Source organism: Athene noctua, chromosome 1 (genome assembly GCF_965140245.1).
Source record: "Athene noctua chromosome 1, bAthNoc1.hap1.1, whole genome shotgun sequence".
NCBI classification, from domain to species: Eukaryota; Metazoa; Chordata; class Aves; order Strigiformes; family Strigidae; genus Athene; species Athene noctua.
In genome coordinates, this window is record NC_134037.1 from 200,057,869 (window position 1) to 200,075,199 (window position 17,331).

The 17,331-nt window shown below is 41.8% G+C and overlaps 2 protein-coding genes across 12 annotated transcripts in view; one reads left to right on the top strand and one right to left on the bottom strand.

Annotated features, from left to right (window-relative positions):
- The window catches only part of CARS2 (cysteinyl-tRNA synthetase 2, mitochondrial), a 39,498-nt gene extending 34,433 nt beyond the window's left edge, over nucleotides 1-5,065 (top strand). The window contains exons 14-18 of one of the 7 annotated variants that reach the window (XR_012633924.1): nucleotides 841-1,101; nucleotides 1,524-1,581; nucleotides 1,685-1,827; nucleotides 2,515-2,615; nucleotides 4,027-5,063. Coding sequence is in view for 3 of the 7 variants with exons in the window: in XM_074910286.1 (XP_074766387.1) it covers nucleotides 841-1,101; nucleotides 4,027-4,101 (336 nt within the window). In the remaining 4 variants the exon portion in view is untranslated. The other 6 variants (XR_012633921.1, XR_012633923.1, XM_074910313.1 and 3 more) reach the window with 6 other exon arrangements.
- Nucleotides 5,066-7,069: 2,004 nt separating this feature from the next.
- Nucleotides 7,070-17,331, bottom strand: part of NAXD (NAD(P)HX dehydratase) — a 53,509-nt gene continuing 43,247 nt past the window's right edge. For all 5 annotated transcript variants that reach the window (XM_074910374.1, XM_074910355.1, XM_074910336.1 and 2 more), the window contains 2 exons: nucleotides 10,011-10,131; nucleotides 7,070-7,484 (listed from right to left, as the gene is read on the bottom strand). In XM_074910374.1, coding sequence (XP_074766475.1) covers nucleotides 7,334-7,484; nucleotides 10,011-10,131 — 272 coding nt within the window. In that variant the 3' untranslated portion in view covers nucleotides 7,070-7,333. The remainder of the gene's footprint in view (nucleotides 7,485-10,010; nucleotides 10,132-17,331) is intronic.

The following is a 17,331-nucleotide window of genomic DNA, read 5'->3' on the forward strand; positions in this document are numbered from 1 at the left end:
CTCCTGCTAGCACCTGAGCTCCCATCCTGGCAGCCATCAGAGTGGGACCTTCTAGGAGGAGCAAGGCTGTTCCCTTCCCATGGCATTTACTTCTGTCAGGCCAGAGGAGGCCAAGGAAGCTCAGAGCTGGCTGAGGGAAGGAGTGGGGCCAGGCGGCAGCAGCAGCAGCCAGAAAACACCCACTGTGTGCAGTGGCTGCTGCTCTGTCAGGTCTTCTTCGGTGGCTGAAACTTTGGATAAGGTGGATCAGATAAAAGTTCCGTGGATCGGGGGAGGTTTTCTGTAGATGCAGGGAGAAAGGGTAGTCTAGAGACTTAAAGCCAAAATACTTACTTCTCCCGGTTTGTGTTTCCTGAAGAAGGTCTGGGGCCCAAAGGCAGGGTAAAAGGGCTGATGCGCTCTTGCTCTGCAGACGTTTCCAGATAAGGGGCTGTCTGAGCTGACAGCTGGACTTCCCTTGCTGTGTTGGAAGGCTGTTGCCAGGCCTTTCTTCCATTAGTTTGTCTAATCCCTCTTTAATTTATGCACGCTTTTGGTGTCTTGGAGGTTTCCTGTGGCAATGAGTTCCTCAGTTGGGTTGTGCAGCATGTTTTGTTGATGTGAGAGCCCTCTGCTCTGAGATAGATGCTTTCCTGCGTAGGAATACACAGAACTACTTTCGAGTGTGACTCCACTGTAACTTTTTGCCAAGCATTAGTGAGATTGTGACATTTCAATTGTAGCAATACATGAAAGATGCACAACCAAGAGAGATGACGAGGCCTCAGTGTATGCTACCGAGTTGGGGTTGATTTTTAAATCGTTCTCAGATGTTTGTAAAGCAACCTGTTTGTTTTCTAGGTGACTCTGGGAAGAGACAACTCTGCTGTGCTCTCCAGTGTTATTGAGGAGCTTGTAAGGTTCCGTGCGAAGGTGCGTCACTACGCGCTTGCTCTGCCAGAAGCAGCAGACGCCGTGCCCATGGAGGGTGCTGCAGGAGCCACAGGATTGAAACAAGAAGAGAAGGAAAAGAGGCAGCAGTTAATGAAGGAGAGAAAACCCCTCCTGGAGGCTTGTGACAGTCTGCGTGGAGACCTTGCTGCCTTTGGTATCCACATAAAGGTAGAAGATAGTGACCATCTTTGAGACCGTTAGTCATTTTTTAAGACAACATTTATTTTTGCCCTTCATGCCCCCTTCAGCAGCTTTCGGTGTTGGGCCCTGCTCCCTGTACCACTGTGGTAGCAGGAGGTGGAAGTTTAGCCCTTGCCTGGTTGTACTGCTACCTGCTTTCTGCTCCCCCTCAACCTCGTGTCTCTGTGCTGCTGTACCTACTTCTGTTACTAAGGGTGTGCTATTTAGCCACTGAAAATCCTGTAATATTCAGAAATCTTGAAGTTGTCCAAGTTCAGTCCAGAAGGACAGGTACGAGTAATGTGTGCAATCTTTAAAAAGACTGTAGAGGAACTGGAAAATAAGCTGAGATAACTTATGAAAATAATGCCTTTCCTCTACCCTCCCTACATTCTCCCACCCAAAATAAGTCCTCATGAGAAAGCCTCTTCCATCTTCAGCAGCTTCATTCCCAACTGTTCCTGAGCCGTAAGTAGTTTGCCTGATTCCTGTACCACTCCTCTCTCCACGCTGCTTTATAGTTTTAGCTTGTACCTAATGCCACTATTCTTTTCCTATTCCATTACTCCAGTGGTGTCTCCTGCTGAAGAGAAATCCCATCGCTGCCAGTCTCTTCCTGGTTTTAAGCTGCTATATTGCTTCTTTAGCAGGTGCTGCTTCTTCCAGTTCCTCTTGCTTCACTGCCCTTCTCACCTCTGCTCCAGCCCTTGTTGGGTCAGTGTTGCTCCTTCCATGCAGAATAATCCTCCACTTTCTCTCCAGCATCTTTCTCCCTCCCTCTAGTTCATGCTGCTCATTTTTTCCCTCGCTTGAGCACTGAGCCTTGCATAGTCTCCTTGCATTGTTTTACCAATGGGAGGACATAAAGCATAGTGACATGAGCGAGTGACAGCATACATCTTTCTTTAATTGCTGAATGTGAGAGCTGTCATTTGTCAACACACCTATTAAAAGCAAATATGAAGTGTGGTCAGCTGTCTCATGATCTCAGTTGAAAGTGAGCATGCCGATACAAACTGGGGTGAGGGCCAAAGCGTAGTGGTGGTGAGCTACAGCTGTGAAAGCAAAGGAAGACTGTGGGAAGTTGGAACATCTGCTTCCTTAACTTGTTTGTACATAGCTAAATCCTCACTCTACTCATCTGTCAAAGTTTGCAAATCCAAACAACTGCACTGAGACGAAGTCTTGGAAAAGAAGATTTGCTTTTGATCTATTTGGCAAAACAGCTGTAGCCCCACCTCCACCCTTTAGAAGATTTGTTTTTGTTTCTTTTTAAATTTACGGACATTTAATAACCTGGAAATTGGCCTTAGCCAGGATTCAGCCTGTTCTATTTATTTCAGGTTTTTTGTTAATAACCTGAAGCTCAGCATAATCTGTCTCCTGCTTGTCCCAGAGTAGTTTGCTCCTGAAGACGAAGCACATGTGCTGTGTGTGCTCAGACGTGCCTGTGTCCAAAGCTGAACTGCTTTCCTTTGCTTCTGCTGTGGAAGCAGCTGAAGGTGTGCTGTCAAGGTTGCCCAGGTCTCGCCTTCGTAAAACTCAGAAGAGTCCCACAAACAGAGCGATGCAGCTCTGCAGTTCTGCATGCAAGCTCAACAGAGCACAGGTGTGACAAGACAGGGCCCCACCCAAAGCAGGGCTCTCACCACCCTCGTGTCCAACACGAATCTGCTTGGTGGGGTTGGCTGGCTGCCCTGGGTTGGCTGTTGCCAAAAATGCTATGGTAACACAGCGCCTGGCAGTTGGGCCCTGCTTGCCTAATACGCACTTGAGGAAGTAATTTGAATTTCTCTTTTCTACCCAGCTTCTGATTTCCATGAACTTTTTATGAGCCCCATGACAGGCATGCCGTAATGCATCTGTTAACAGGCTCTCCCTCTGCTACGTGTGGCTGAAGTCAGCCAGAAACTTTGCAAGTCCATGTGCAGGAGGAGAAGAGCACAACAGATGAAGCAGACAAGCCTCATCTCCACATAGTGCAGACTACAAACCCCTGGTTTGGGGCTGGGCAGGGGCTCTAGGGTGTGAGTAGTAACTCAGAGGATGCTAGTAACTTAAGTCCCTTAAAAATCAACTTTGTAGGAAGGGTAGTTTTTCCTTCAGCTTGTTAGTTTGTGATTCTGTACACCCATTTCCTCTCTCATGCTGCTCAATGCAGACAATGTTTTGTCTGTCTGAAGTCACAGAACTTGAAACAGATTAAAATATCCACTGTCTTTTCATGTCATTATAGTGTGCTTGAAATGCAAGCTAATCTGTGCTAAGTGACATGTAGTAATTGGGTGTGTACACATCAAAAACAGTTTTCACTTTAATGTAAATTCTACATTGTATTCCAGTCTTTCTCATGATTCAGAGCTCGTGTAACGTTACCATGTTTCAATATTCAGATTAACTTTTATTTTCAACAAACAGCTAGCTCTTAAGTCAGAAATGCTGTTTGACTGCAATATCCTTTTTTCAAAAATATGACAGTACTGCATTACAGATATATCAACAGGCTACTGTCATAAAATTCAGGAGATCAGATATATTAGGCAATATATTCTCATGTGTTGGCTGCAAGAAGAGCCGTTTTCCACGTACATGAGCCATTTAAACATAAAAATGTGATGGCTCGGGCTTAACAGAAGCGTCTCCATACTGCTGCAGCACCCCATGCTAAAGAGGTGACATTTCCTTTGTGGATTGTTTTCCTTCTTAACTGGGAAGAATTGTGTTTTACAACTTTGAGCATTATTAATCACAGGGGCATTCCTGTGAGATGGTATCACCACCTCTTTTACCTGACTGGATTAATAGCTTTGCTGTATGAAGCTTGATTAAAACCCGTGCCTCCAACTGCCTACACATGTACGATACCTGTGTGCTCCAGGGGGCTGAGACTGACCCACTTACTTCTTCTTACAGGACAGAGCTGCTGTTTCAACCTGGGAAATGGAGGAAGGAGGGCAAGCAGAGCAGCGGACTGGGAAAAAAGGCTGATCTTTCATTCTTGGACTTGTTTTTTATTTCAGCTGCTTTGGCAACAGTTGTAAATACTAATACTTTCAAAATAAAATCTTTGGAATGGAATGCCTAACAAAGATCAAATACAATCTGAGCAAAACTGTTGAGGATGCTACTAGGTAAATAAATACAGGAGCAGCAGCAGGTGTGTATGTAGCGCAGGGGGTGGAAGCAGCTGTGTCTGACACAGGCAGGAACAGCCCCCCTGGCTATGTGATCTGCACTCAAACCCTGCTTTGCTGAACTGGCACTGAGAATTAAAACAGCAAAGACAGAGGCAAGAGTTTAGGCCCATCTTTGAGGATGAAAACAGTCTTATGCCTACTGGTTTAAACAACTGTGTTCCTCTCAGCCAGAGAAGGAAGTGACGCTTTTAGCCTTGAAGTTTTCCCTTACTGCAGTGTTACTGGTTTGGTCCTGTGAAATCTTGAACTGCACTATGACAGTATCCAGTTATGTGTGAGGCTTGGCCTCTTTTCAGTTTGCTTTTGCCCAGAATACGCTGAGGTGTCCAGAGCAGTGGGAGTGCAGCCCCTTCAGCCTGTCTCTATCAGAACTGGGAAGATAAAATGAGTATGTTTAGTTATTATCTGTTAAGTTTTCTTTTGCCATGTTTGTGTTAGAAGATCCCTGTGTTGTGTGGCTGGAGGTGGATGCTGAGGCCTGCCTTATATGTGAGGCATCCTCTGTTCCAGTGGCTGAGTTCATACAGGGCCTGTGCCTCCCCACTGCCATACTTTCTTTAAATCATTTTATGAGACGATAACAAAAATAATAATGTGGGTTCAGCTGCAAGGTATTTAATTTGAAAACACAATTCACACAAGTAATCTGCTCGAAGCGGATAAAAGCTTTCTTTTATAGTGTTGAGAATAAAACAGGTAGCTGCTTTTCTGCTCCCTTTCTGGTTATCAGTGCTCCTAGAGGAGATTGGGGGGGTCTACATTAGCACTTTGGCAGATGCTTACTTGACACTGTTGGTATTTTAAATTTGCTAGTTGCTCTACTAAATTAGAATGAATGGCAAAAAGTCGGCTCAGCTTCTGGGGGAAATGTGATCGGAACACACCAAACAAAGTACACATACAGTTAATTTGCTATTATTTTTATTTCCTACCAAAAGAAACTGCTACATTTCCAGAATGTTTAAAAATTGTAACAATTTGTATACATTAGTGAATAACAGAGATATAACTCCTGTGTAGATTTAAAACCAACACACCAGGTTGAAGTCTGTACTGAGCTCTGTTAATTGATTGACTTTGCCTACAAATGCCATTTAGATTATAATACCACTGATCTTCTAAATACAAAAAAAAAATTGCTCATTTTAAAGAAAATCCAGTAGCTGTTTTAAAATCAGTTTTAAATTTCTGATTTTATTTAAAAGGAGTCATGCTTCTCAAGTAGTTTTAGGGGGAAAAACAATAGTAGCTTAGTTTCCCCGAAGATGTAGACAGTTTACAAAACTGCTTAAATTAAACACTGAAACCCCATCTCTTATGCGTAGATGTTGCTCTAATCTAAAAAGTCTGTGAACCCTCATAGACCAAAATGAGCAAACATTTAAAAACCTATTTTAAAAATAGGTAACTGGTTTAAAAAGAAAAACAAAAATGCATTGGGGTGAGGTAGTAGTCACAGTGCATCCAGAAATACCAGCTCTAAGGGCTGAAGGGAAATAACTCGGAGCAGCCTTTTTGATTGCAGGTGCTTTCTGTGGGCAGCTATTGCAAGGTACAAGAATGCACCCTGACTGGTATATGCATGACGCCATATTCCAGTCTAGAGCTCTATCACTGGAAAAGAGTCGCTGCAATGACTAACATCTACTATATCACACTATATGCTGTTCCTGCGCTTTAATGAGTATATACACTTGGAGCTACATTGTAGGTTTAAAGGCAGTACCCACTTAAATGCACTTTGCGTGAACTTGCCCCTCTCTCTGCAACAGTTCAATCCCTACAAACTCTGACTGAATTTCCAACAATTTAAGAAATGATACTGTGCAAAATACCACACCATTTCCCAGTTGAACCCAGCACTCACCTGCCCTGCCAACGAGCCAGACAGGTATGGCCCTAACAGCAGAAGTCCTGTCTGTCTTGCTAAGGATCAAGGAAAAAGCTCCTAAAGCCAGGTGCTGCACTGGGAGCTCAAAGACCAACCACCATATTTCTATGCCTGCCTTTGCCTTGCAGTGTACGAAGAGGGTACAGGTACGTGCTGTTGGCTGCCTTTTGTTCCTTCAATTCATATTCCTGCTGGTTAACAGCTAGCCACCTATGGCTCTGTATGCTGATCTTCTCTAACTCAGCAGGCAATTTGAGTTTTAAAACACTTAACTCTTCCATGATCACTGATAATTTAACCAGTTTGGTTAGGTATCACAAAGTTTCTTACCCTGCCTAGTATCTCTCCAAATGATAATTTCACAAAATTCATCATACTGAGTCCTAGATAAGTCAAGGTCAGCTAAAGGAATAGAATTTTTTTTTCAGTAAGCATAATTACTCTTAAATGCTAAGCTATCTACAGTATATCCTTATTTTCTGCAATGGGGGAACCTTTTACAAAAAAAAAACCAAAAAACCACCACCACCTTGCAGGAAGGGGTGTCTTGTTGAAATGAGCGCTGCCTCTGGGACCGGGAATGGGAAAAGGCAACTAAATACATTCAAAATCTACAGCAACTCTCATGCATTCCCTTTCCAAAGAGGCTTACTTTTTGCTTCTTAATATACTAGCATGGCAAAAAATGAAGTGCAATAGCTAATTCTAGACAGAGGGTCTAAGAATGAAAATATGACAACCTTGGTGCAATCCAAGAAATTCAGTTGAGCTGGTGGAAGAATTTTATCTAAGTATCAAGTGCATTATTATTTTTTTTGCTGTTCACACTTTAGTTATTGCTCAATAACTATCAAAAAGAACAGAGGAATACTTTCAGTTTAGTTTTATTATATTATAACAGATATGCAACTACAGCTTATTTCAGCCAAAACATTTTTGTATTCCAAACTCTTAAAAAATATCTACATTAATCATATTTTTCTATTCTTAAAAATAAAAAAAAAAAATCTACCTAGCATACCAATGCTGCTACAGCACTTGAAAGGGTGCATTACTTATGTAAATTCTACAGTAAATGTAATTACTCTTGCAGTCATTGTTCTTCCTTTTCTTCTTCTCTGCTGCTTTGGCTTCAGGTTTCAAAAAGTTTGCTAAAAGCTGTTCCAACTTCTGAAACCATGTCAGAGGCAGTCATTGAACGTCCAAATTTTTGAAAGGCTTGGTGGTTAGACTGCCTTGTAAGAGAGCAAGCTCCAAATGCAGCCACTAGAAAGGGATTTTGACTAAAAGAAAAAAAAAATATTATAAACAAAATCTGAACACTCTTGTGTAATTCATAAGGTGGTGGACATAATCTATGTACTCGTGTTTGTCAGCATTTTTGGGAAGGCCTCTTAAGAGAACATCCGTGTTTCTCAGACTCTTGCATTGCAGAACACTTTTGGCTGAATTTTTTTAACAAATACTTCCCTTCCCATGGCACAGCATGTGAATGAATGAGAAACACCACCAGGGCCAAAGGATGTAAAAGGAAAACATGCTTAGAAATGGGTATAAGGTGTTCCATGCCTAGTTTTACCGATGTGAAACTTCATCCTTTCCTTCAGAGGAAGACTGAAGTCTCCCCTGGCAGCCTTTTAACTCCCTTTCCTCCCCACTTGCTGGGTAACTCAGTGTAGTTTTACACTGCAGGGGGTGGGGGAAGGATGTGGGGAGTGGACAAGAGATGATTTTTGTCAGGGTCCCAAGTCACTGCTCCGGGGCCCTCATTAGCTCAGCTTAAAGGGGTACAGTGACAGCTGCAGACCACAACAGAAATTAAGGCACACTCTTAATGCCTCCTACGTGCTTACAAACTGCCTAAGAGAGTACTCAGCCCCAGTCCTCAAGTGCACCCCATTCCCCCCCAGAAGGCAGGGCAGCCCTGTCACCTCCAGCGAACCTTCTCACAGGCTGGGCCATGGAGCTGCTTCTGCTGCCCTACAGCACCAGAGCAGAGGAAAACAAGTGCAGAATAATTCAGCAGCCAGCTCTGGGCTCCGGTTGCCGGCTGGTTAAAAACCTCACAGAGCTCAGCCATGGCTGGGACATAGTAAGTCATTAAGAATCTACTGACTCTTGTGCCAAGAAAGAGTTTTGTGAAGGATCATGATATAAAACACAGGCAAAGCAGAATGTGAGTTTACAATTAGGTGTTACTGGGGTAACTCGGAGTATCTTTTCCGTGAAAGCAGCAACTTCATACACTCATCAAGGTGCAGGAGTATTTAAGTCATCTTGAGAGTCAATCCTGGATGCCCAAATACTGCTCTGAAGCAAGAGCTGTGCACAGGCTTCTGGGCTCAAGACAGGGACAGCACCTATTTCTAAGGTTACTGCATACCCAGTTGGATCCACACTGCACTCTAAAGCCATCACCTTAGCATCCAGTCTGCTTAACAGGAGAATCCTACCTACTACACCATTAGCACCCCTGAAAGACAGTGCAGTCTTAAGGTTTCAAAATCCTGCTCTGCACAGGCCCCTTTTGAAAAAACAGAGCCAGGCACAGCATGGAGGGACTGGCTGGAATGCCTGCACTGCAGGCTACAAGCTGATGCCCTGATTCACTGAACCCAAAAAGCTCCTCCTTTCCTGAAACACACGAGATAAACAGGATCAGTCCAGCAGGTGTTTGAGAAGGGTCACCTTAACACCACCACAGGAGACACAATGTATTGCTGATGCCAGTTATCCTCTCCCCCTTTTCCTTCATTATAAAATGAAGGGGTTTGAGCGAGCTGTTTGGAAAAGCCACAGGAGCCCAAGTCAGGAGAGCCTGGAGAACACGTGCTGCATTTGCTGTCTTTCCAACAACTGAATACTAATCTGTTGTACAACGTGCAAAAAAGGAAGCAAAACAAAGTTCTTCCTTTAGTGGCAGCTGCAACTTCAGATACACAAACAATCTTTGTTTCATTTTTCATTCTGGGTATGCTAAGATTTCAGAATTTTAAAGACCAGTCAGGTGGTCCCTCATTCCTCCTGGGGGACCTCGTGCAGTGCTCTCACAGTAAGGCAAGCACAGACTAGTTAACTCCTGTGGACTCCCATCTAACTGCATCTGCATATAGCATCCAAGAGACTACAAACTCCTCAAGCTTCAATAGCTCAATACTTGTTGGGAAGAGGGACTGTTATTCCCTAGCTGCTTGTGTCAGGGTTCCTTTCAACTTCATTTAAAACAGTTACTTTCACAGAAAGACCCTGTGACTGTACAGACCAACTAGTTGGACAGGAATTGACATAATTTAATGAAAGAGCCAACAGCCAGCTGCAGCTGCATGGCTGCTTTATGTATGACCAAACTGGACTGCCATTTGCCTTCAAATGGTTACCCTCTTTGAAACTGTATTTTATTTGCAAGTTTCAACTTACCTGCCCCACTGGATTACTTAAAGGATTCTGCAAATTACAAGAACAAAGCTAAAGGACCTGGTTTTTGAATTACAGAGATGTTACTGCCAGTGACTACTGCTTATTTATTCTTCATACTTTCTGCCTGTATCAATTGTTTTGGAAACACATACCTCATACACGTATATTCTTGGGAATTGATCCAGGTTCATACTCTTCTTCTGCCTCAGACTTGGGAGATGTTAGATTACTGAAGGGATTGTCTTATTAAAATTGCAACTATTATGTAGGCTGCTCTAGAACGCCCTTACATTTTTTAAAAGTACATGGATACCCTAGTCCCATAGGTCTACAACAGTTGCCATACGAGAACACAGATTCACAAGAATTAATAAGTTAATTAATTTTCATACCCATTTGTTTTTTCTGCTCCAGCAAGAAATGCCCAGTGCGCTAAGACTCCAAGAGAACCAGAAAGGAGGTCCCCCTGTCCACCACATCGCCGGCTGCTTCCTTCATGACTGCATACGAGTACTATGAACAGACAAACCAGGAACAGTCATGTGCATTTTTTCTTCTATTTACAATGGTATCACTGTAGGTCTGAGAGTTAACCTCTGAGGCACACAACAATTAACAGGTGACAGATTAATCACAGACAGGAGCATGTGCTGAAATACGCTATTCTTAAAAAAATAAATGTATTTCATTAATATTTTAGAAATACTTTTCTAATTACTTTTCAATGTTTTTGGAAATAGCATCGCACGATGTATTCACTTTCTCCACTTCACTCAGCCTGCACAGAAGATTCAGTCACTAATCAGTGCTTCACGAACCGATGCTGCCATCATGAACAATTGTCCCAAACTGGACCAGGTACCCTCCACAAAGCCACTGCACAAACACAGATCTCCAGAGTCTCTGACCTTCAGAGTTTTCAAATGTAAACCCAGGTGTTTTACAAAAAGCAAATGCAAAATAGAACTACAGTCTCAAATCTTCTGTCAGACCCATCAGAAAGGTATTTTACTAAACCCAGTCTTTTCTTAGGCTTTGTAAAAACCATATGCAAAGAGAGATCTCTTTTTCTGCCAATCAACAGTGTCCTCAGCATCCGTGTATGTTTCTGTCAGCAGCGTCACTGTGGATAGGCTCTCTCAGAATATCAGATTAAATATACAAAGGACCTTGGTCAAACTGATCTCTTTGTGGAGCTTTAAAGATGAAGAACATGCAAACGGTTTCACTAAATGTAACTCCTTTGTTCTCCGCTCTCAACAAGTCCAAGCAGGAAGCCAGAAGGATAAGGCACACAGAAAGAAAACATCATCAATTCTCCAAACTCTCTTGTGGGTATGTATCTACCCTTAGCTTTCCTTCTTGCTTGGCTCTCTAAAAAACCCAGGAGAAATTTATTTTCCTCTCCTAGGAGAATGGAATTGCTGGGCAATCCAAAACCAGAATCACTGGTGGCCATGTAGTGATCCTCAGCATCTCCAGTCAGCTACTGCAGAGCTACTCAGGTACAGGACTATGCCCATGATCACTTGTGTGCTCCTGAGCATGCCAAGTACACACAAAAAAAGTATAAAGCAAGACATTGTTTGGACAACAGCTCTTACCTCAGTTTCCTCAAGTCACCTGGGCTGGGTTTCTCCAAGGTGTATGAACAGAGCAGCCCAGGTGTTTTACAGGGAATACTATCCATATTTTAAAAAGGAACTTTTCTCTTACAAAACAAAGGGAAAAATCTGCACAAAACTGAAGGACCTGCAGGAAAATCTTAAATAGCAAGAGGTAAAAGACTACTTAATACAAGTAAACCCTTTCCAGTTCATTAGCACAGTTCATTTCTGCTTTCTGTTACTCGGTGCAGCAAAGAATTGCACTTCACTTCCATTTCCTACTGATTCCTCCAGCAGTAATTGCTGGGCTCGTGAGGCTAGGCAGTTGTGCGTTTTTGCTGCCACTGAGAGGGTAAAGATTCATTAGTCACCACCAACACAGCAGACACCACTGCAGCACTGCCAGCAGTTAATTTTCCCAATCACTCTTCCCTCCTCCCCCCTCCCCCCCAAATTAAGATTCTGGATGTGTTTCTCAGTGAGCAGTCGTTAATGTCAAATTTCACAAGTGTAATGCTCTTCTGAGTTAGCTACTTGAAGAAGGTATGCCCTTTTAGGTGGCATGGTTTGTTTTGGGGTTGGTTTTTTTTTTCTCTTTAAAAAAAAACCCAAACCAGTGCTTTGGAGAAATTACCTCTAATTCTGCTACTTTGAAGATGGTATCTCACAGGATTTTCACTTTGAGGGCTTGAACTCCTGGCAGGAGGCAGGATGGAAATCCTCTGTTCAAAAGCTTTGGGGCCTTCTGATTGACAGCTGAGCACAAGCCCCTGCTTATTAGCTGTATGTCACCATCTGCCACTATTCTGCAGCCCCACAACCTTCCAGTCAGTTTTGAGCTGTACAGGAAAGCAAGATCTCCTCAAACTAGGCCAATTATAATACCCTGCTACAAAAAAAAAAAAAAAAGTTGCGGTCTTTTGTTTGCAGTTTGTTAAAAAGTAAGTCTCAGATATGGGCAGACTACCTCACAGGCAACAATAAAAGCAGACCTTTGTGCTCTGCACAGAGATGCTGGAAAAACAGATCCACGCAATACTTTCAAAGAAGAACTATGGGAAATTGACTTGAATTAGGAGGGAAAGGTATAACGTTCGAGAAATTCTTGTGCACAGCCTCAATTCCTCAAAGAACATCTCAAAATAAAAGAATGATGAACATCACAACAGTCAATGGGAAAAGGAATGAAAAACTCCTCCAAAGTATAGTCACTGTAAAGAGCTTTTAAAATAAAAGAAGAAATGCCACACTACCATCAAGACAAACTGGCATACTGCCAAATCCACAAAGGACAAAGTCTTCCTGATGTTTTTCCCAGCCTTTTCCCAGAACAATGAAAAAAACCCTGCTTTCTTCCCACTCCCCCAATCCGACACCCTCCACTAAATGTCTGTGACCCACTGTGAAGACAGCTCAAGCAGTTCTTTAAGGAGGTGATGTCCTTGTATGTTGCGCTGAGCAGTGACAACCAGTGACAACGTTACAAGACCTCGATTAGATGGACATGACTGAACAGTCAGTGATGATGCTGAGAAGGCGGACACTTCTATTCCCTGAAGAGATGCAGAATGATGTATTTACATGAGGATGAAGTATTTTTCGGTCCACTGCTCAGTGAGGTTATACCATGTTCAACTAGGGATCAACATGTGCATCAGAAAGCCTAGAAAACGTGGTTCTTGGAATAGATGAGGAGACCAAGATGACTGGATGCTGGACAACAGGGAAACTGCGAAGACTGAAAGCACCATGATGTGTCAATGTTGAGAGGCAGCAACTGCGACCACTTAAGGTCAATTAGTCTGACACCAGTCCCGATCAAAAAAATGGAGAGGTTCATCTACAGTTCATCTGACAGACCTTAAGAGATAGAAACATACAACTGATGCCGGTCAAATTGGCTGTTGGGGCAGGGTGTCTTATTTTGTTTTTTAATAGGTCTGAGCAACGTCATTATTTCACAGGGTCACGAATTAAAACAAAACAAAACACAACAGAAAAAACACACCTCAGTATAATTAATAGACAGTCTTTTAATAAAAACTGATTTTCACTAAGTGACTTTCTGAAAAAGAAAAAAACCCTAGTTCCCTAGCACATACCCATGGAGCACAGGTACACTCTCATAAGAAAAGGCTAGATGAAATAAAAATGTTATCGTTGAAGAAATCATTGACTGAAGTAGGACAAGGAGATCAGCTAGAGTCAGAACAACCACAGCCCTATTCAACAGTTTCAACATAACCTCAGCAATTAAACAGCACATAAATATTGACAGAGCTGTACACAGCAAATACAGCATGTCCCTCACATATTGTGACCCGGATATCTTGCTTACCTACGTCCATGGAAATGACTTGTATTGAAATATGAGTGCAATAGAAACAACAAAAAAAAAGACAGAATATTGGAAAGTAGAAATTCAAGAGTTTTAGGCTCCATGAAATTCAAAATTCTGCCTCAGATTTCCTGGGTAACTACAGCCAAGTCATTTAGTAGCTCTATGTTTAATATTTTTCAGGTCATAAAATAAGTTACCATCACTCCCTTTTCAGCACTCCTTGAAGATAAGATAAGCATTAGCATTTGGGAAAGCATTCAGACCATGATGTCACACTTAACTATACTGCTGTCAGCAAGTTTTAAGCTGAAAGAACTCCCAGTCCAAACTCTGCAGGCACATCAGAGCCCAGAAAAATGACCCATTTATGGGTACTGTATGCTTTGCCAAAAAAAAAAAAAAAAGTCTGACATGTAAATGAAAATAGCTATCCTCTCTTCGAAGGAAAAAAAATAGAATTTAGTAGTTTTGCTGAGATCAAGCACTACAAGTTAACTGGGAAGCAGTAATTTTGATATGGCTGTGCACAGTCCTACTTATAACAGCAGCTCCTAGACACATTACAGTTGGAAAACTGAAGGCCCATGTAGTATAAAAAGGTATGTCTGCATGTTCTTGATTCACAGTGTTCATGCAGTAGTGAAAAAAATCAAACCCCAGGGATTCATTTTTTATGTTTGTACTTAGAATGTGAAATACAGGATAGCTAGTTAAGGCTTAACACGTAATACTGATGATGATAAAGATGGCTAAACAGCCAATGTGAATCATCACATTTATTGAGACAGCAGACCAAAAGCCTGGAAATTAAAATTTAATTCTTGAATCTCAGACATCTTGAACAAGTTCTTTGCACTTGTCTTCCTCTTACAGAGCAGGAGTATTACACTTATCCTAATGTGCTCAGGAATCTGTGTATGAAAGGTACAACCATTCTGACCTCTGATATGATTCAACTGCATTGGATCAGCCAACGTCAGCTATCCCACAGAACAACAAATACTCTTGTTTAATTAAAAGGCTTAAGATTTCCATTTTCTATGTAAAATAATGTACCTATCATGGACAACTCCGCTCCATCAAATGCAAGATTCAGGTTTAGAGCATTATCAGATCTTGAGTAAAATGTTTTGTCAATACACTTCTCTGACCTGGCAGATACTCCTACTGGTAAGAAATGTATCTTTTTCCTTTTGCAATTTAGTTCACAAAAGCACATAGCTGGAGTTTGTGGACTCCCAGAAAGATGTCCCAGAGTGCATACAGACAGGGAAACCAAGATTAATGGCTTTGGCTGGAAGAATCACTCAACTGTTGTGGAAAATGTAAGTTGGCTTTTATATAAAGGGTGCTTATACTTTTATATTCCCTAATCACACTTTTAAAACTTAGATAGGTCCTTGACTGTGAGACACCAGGCAATTTAAGTTAAAAGAAAATGATCCAAACTCTACATTACTTTTCCTGGATAGGCACAGGAGCCAGGGGATGGATGTGGTGAACAGGTGAGCAGTACCGGGGAGACAATGGGCTGGGCTGTGCATGCTAAGGAGAGCACAGGGACACAACAGGTAGGAACTGTGACCTCCCTGTTTCACTCACTCTGCAGAAGCAGGACTGAAGATGAAGGTGCTGCCTCTCAGAAGTCTAGGCAAAACTGGCTGGGCAGCTGGGCACTGTAAGAGCTTTCAGCTGAGTGAACCAGGGCCTGACAAGCACTGAAGCACTTCCTTCCCAGCTGTATAGGGCATGAACAGCAGAAATCCGCAGAAATACTGCTTAGGGATTTATGGCAAGAGTTGGTTTTTTACCTCATATTCAGTACTTAATAATCCCTCTCATATGCTCCTTTTCTTCTCTTGACCATAGCTGCAGCTGGGCAACTAGAGAGAAACTATATGGCTACTGGCTCCAGGTAAAAGCAGTCACAGGGAGCAGTGGGCTGGTTACTCATCAAGTCTGCCTTTTGGAATGGAGGAGAGGACAAACACAGATACTGGGGAAAATACAGAAAAACTCATTATAATATTTAAAAATAAAAATCCAAATCCTCTACTTCAAGGACCTAACCAAATTTTAAACATGTTAGGAACCAAGACGGGTATAACCACACTTTATTGTTGACCAGTTCTCCAAAGAATAATAAAAAGAAAACCTTAGAGAGCTGTGCCATAGTGAATAAAAGCTGACTTACCTTTTACCCACAGGCTGAGTACTCATTCCTACCCTGGTCAGTGATGGCACTGATATCACCTACCAAGAGCATGGTGAAGCTCATCTTTGTAGAGCAGGGAATCAACAACTGTAGACCAAGCTATAATGTGAAATTGCAAAAGGAAAGAGAAAAAGAGTATATAAAACTTAATTTAAAATCTTGTTGATTATGTTTACAGGGCAGTTGGCAGCTCATAACTGAAATGGAGACAAATTTTAGAAAAACCTCCATTTTAGTGGCAGGCTGCTACTGACTTCATAGAGGCCATGTATGTGACTCAGTACTGATTTCAAGGCCACCTGCATCATCTAATCTGATCTGTAAAAACAAACCTCAAAGGCATCCAGAAACTTCACAGTTTGGCAATCTATCAAAGTTCTAGATATGTTATTGTCTTAGCTAATTTCTTTGTTAATAAAATCTGCCTTACTTTTAATCTGAATTTATTGAACGTCAGCTTCCAAACATAATTTATTCTGCCTGTCTGCTTAGATTACAGAGCTGTCTGCTGACAGTAATCCTTCACCAACACCTGTACTTCCAGCTCGCTATCACATCACCTGATAACCTTTTTTGTCCTCAACTAACAGAAGTAAATTGCCTACTGAACTACCTATAGACTCATGAATAAAAGCACTATGAAAATAACCACTACAATCACTCCAGCCTATGAAGTATTCACCAAGACAAGTCTTCCCTGCTGCAAAATCTGGCATCCTCAAAAAGCCTTCCTTCCACAACAGTCAAGCACAGAACACTAAAGTTACATAGTTAAGTTTGCAATTTCTGGTTTTCCTGGAGAGCATTGAGAATTTTTTTTTTTTTCCCCCCAGAAAGCATGCATGCAATATATTCCCAAAGAAGAAAGTTTAAAAGTGATACATGGAAACTACAGTATTAGCATGCTAAGCACATGAGCTCAAGCAGGAAATACCTGAAAATAGGTATAGCTTAAGCACTACAAATGGATCATAACATGAAAAATAAAAAGACAAGAGGAGTACACAGATCTTTTTATAATATTTGACTCTGCTCAGAGGACATTGGCCTGATCCAATGATCTGGATTTCCCTCACACTGGAATCATGATGCATGTTGTCTTAGCTGAAAAAAAATTACATCAGATCAAAAGAACAGGCAGATGAAAAAAGAAGTCAAGAGCGAAAAAACTGGAAGAAAATTCAAGGTCAGTAACATGACAGCATGTTCTGTGTTGTGGCACAGAGTAGACAGTAGATTTTACTTTCTCAAGATCACTTTGCATTTGAGAAGCTTTTAAACAATTGACCCAAAGAACATTCTTGTTAAAAGGAAGCTGAAGTCTATAGTTTCTGAAAAATTCTCAGGAACCTTCTTGCAAACAACACAAACCCTAAAAACAGTGTTTATAACAGACATCATAATCTGTATTAAACCTGACAACTGCTTTCTTACAGCTGAGCAATGCTGCCTGTAATGTCTGTAATCCAGGAGAGAGAAAGCATCAGTGATACAACCAAGGTAACAAGAAAGCAGCCTATAGCTAGACATCAAACAACTGCTATAAAGGC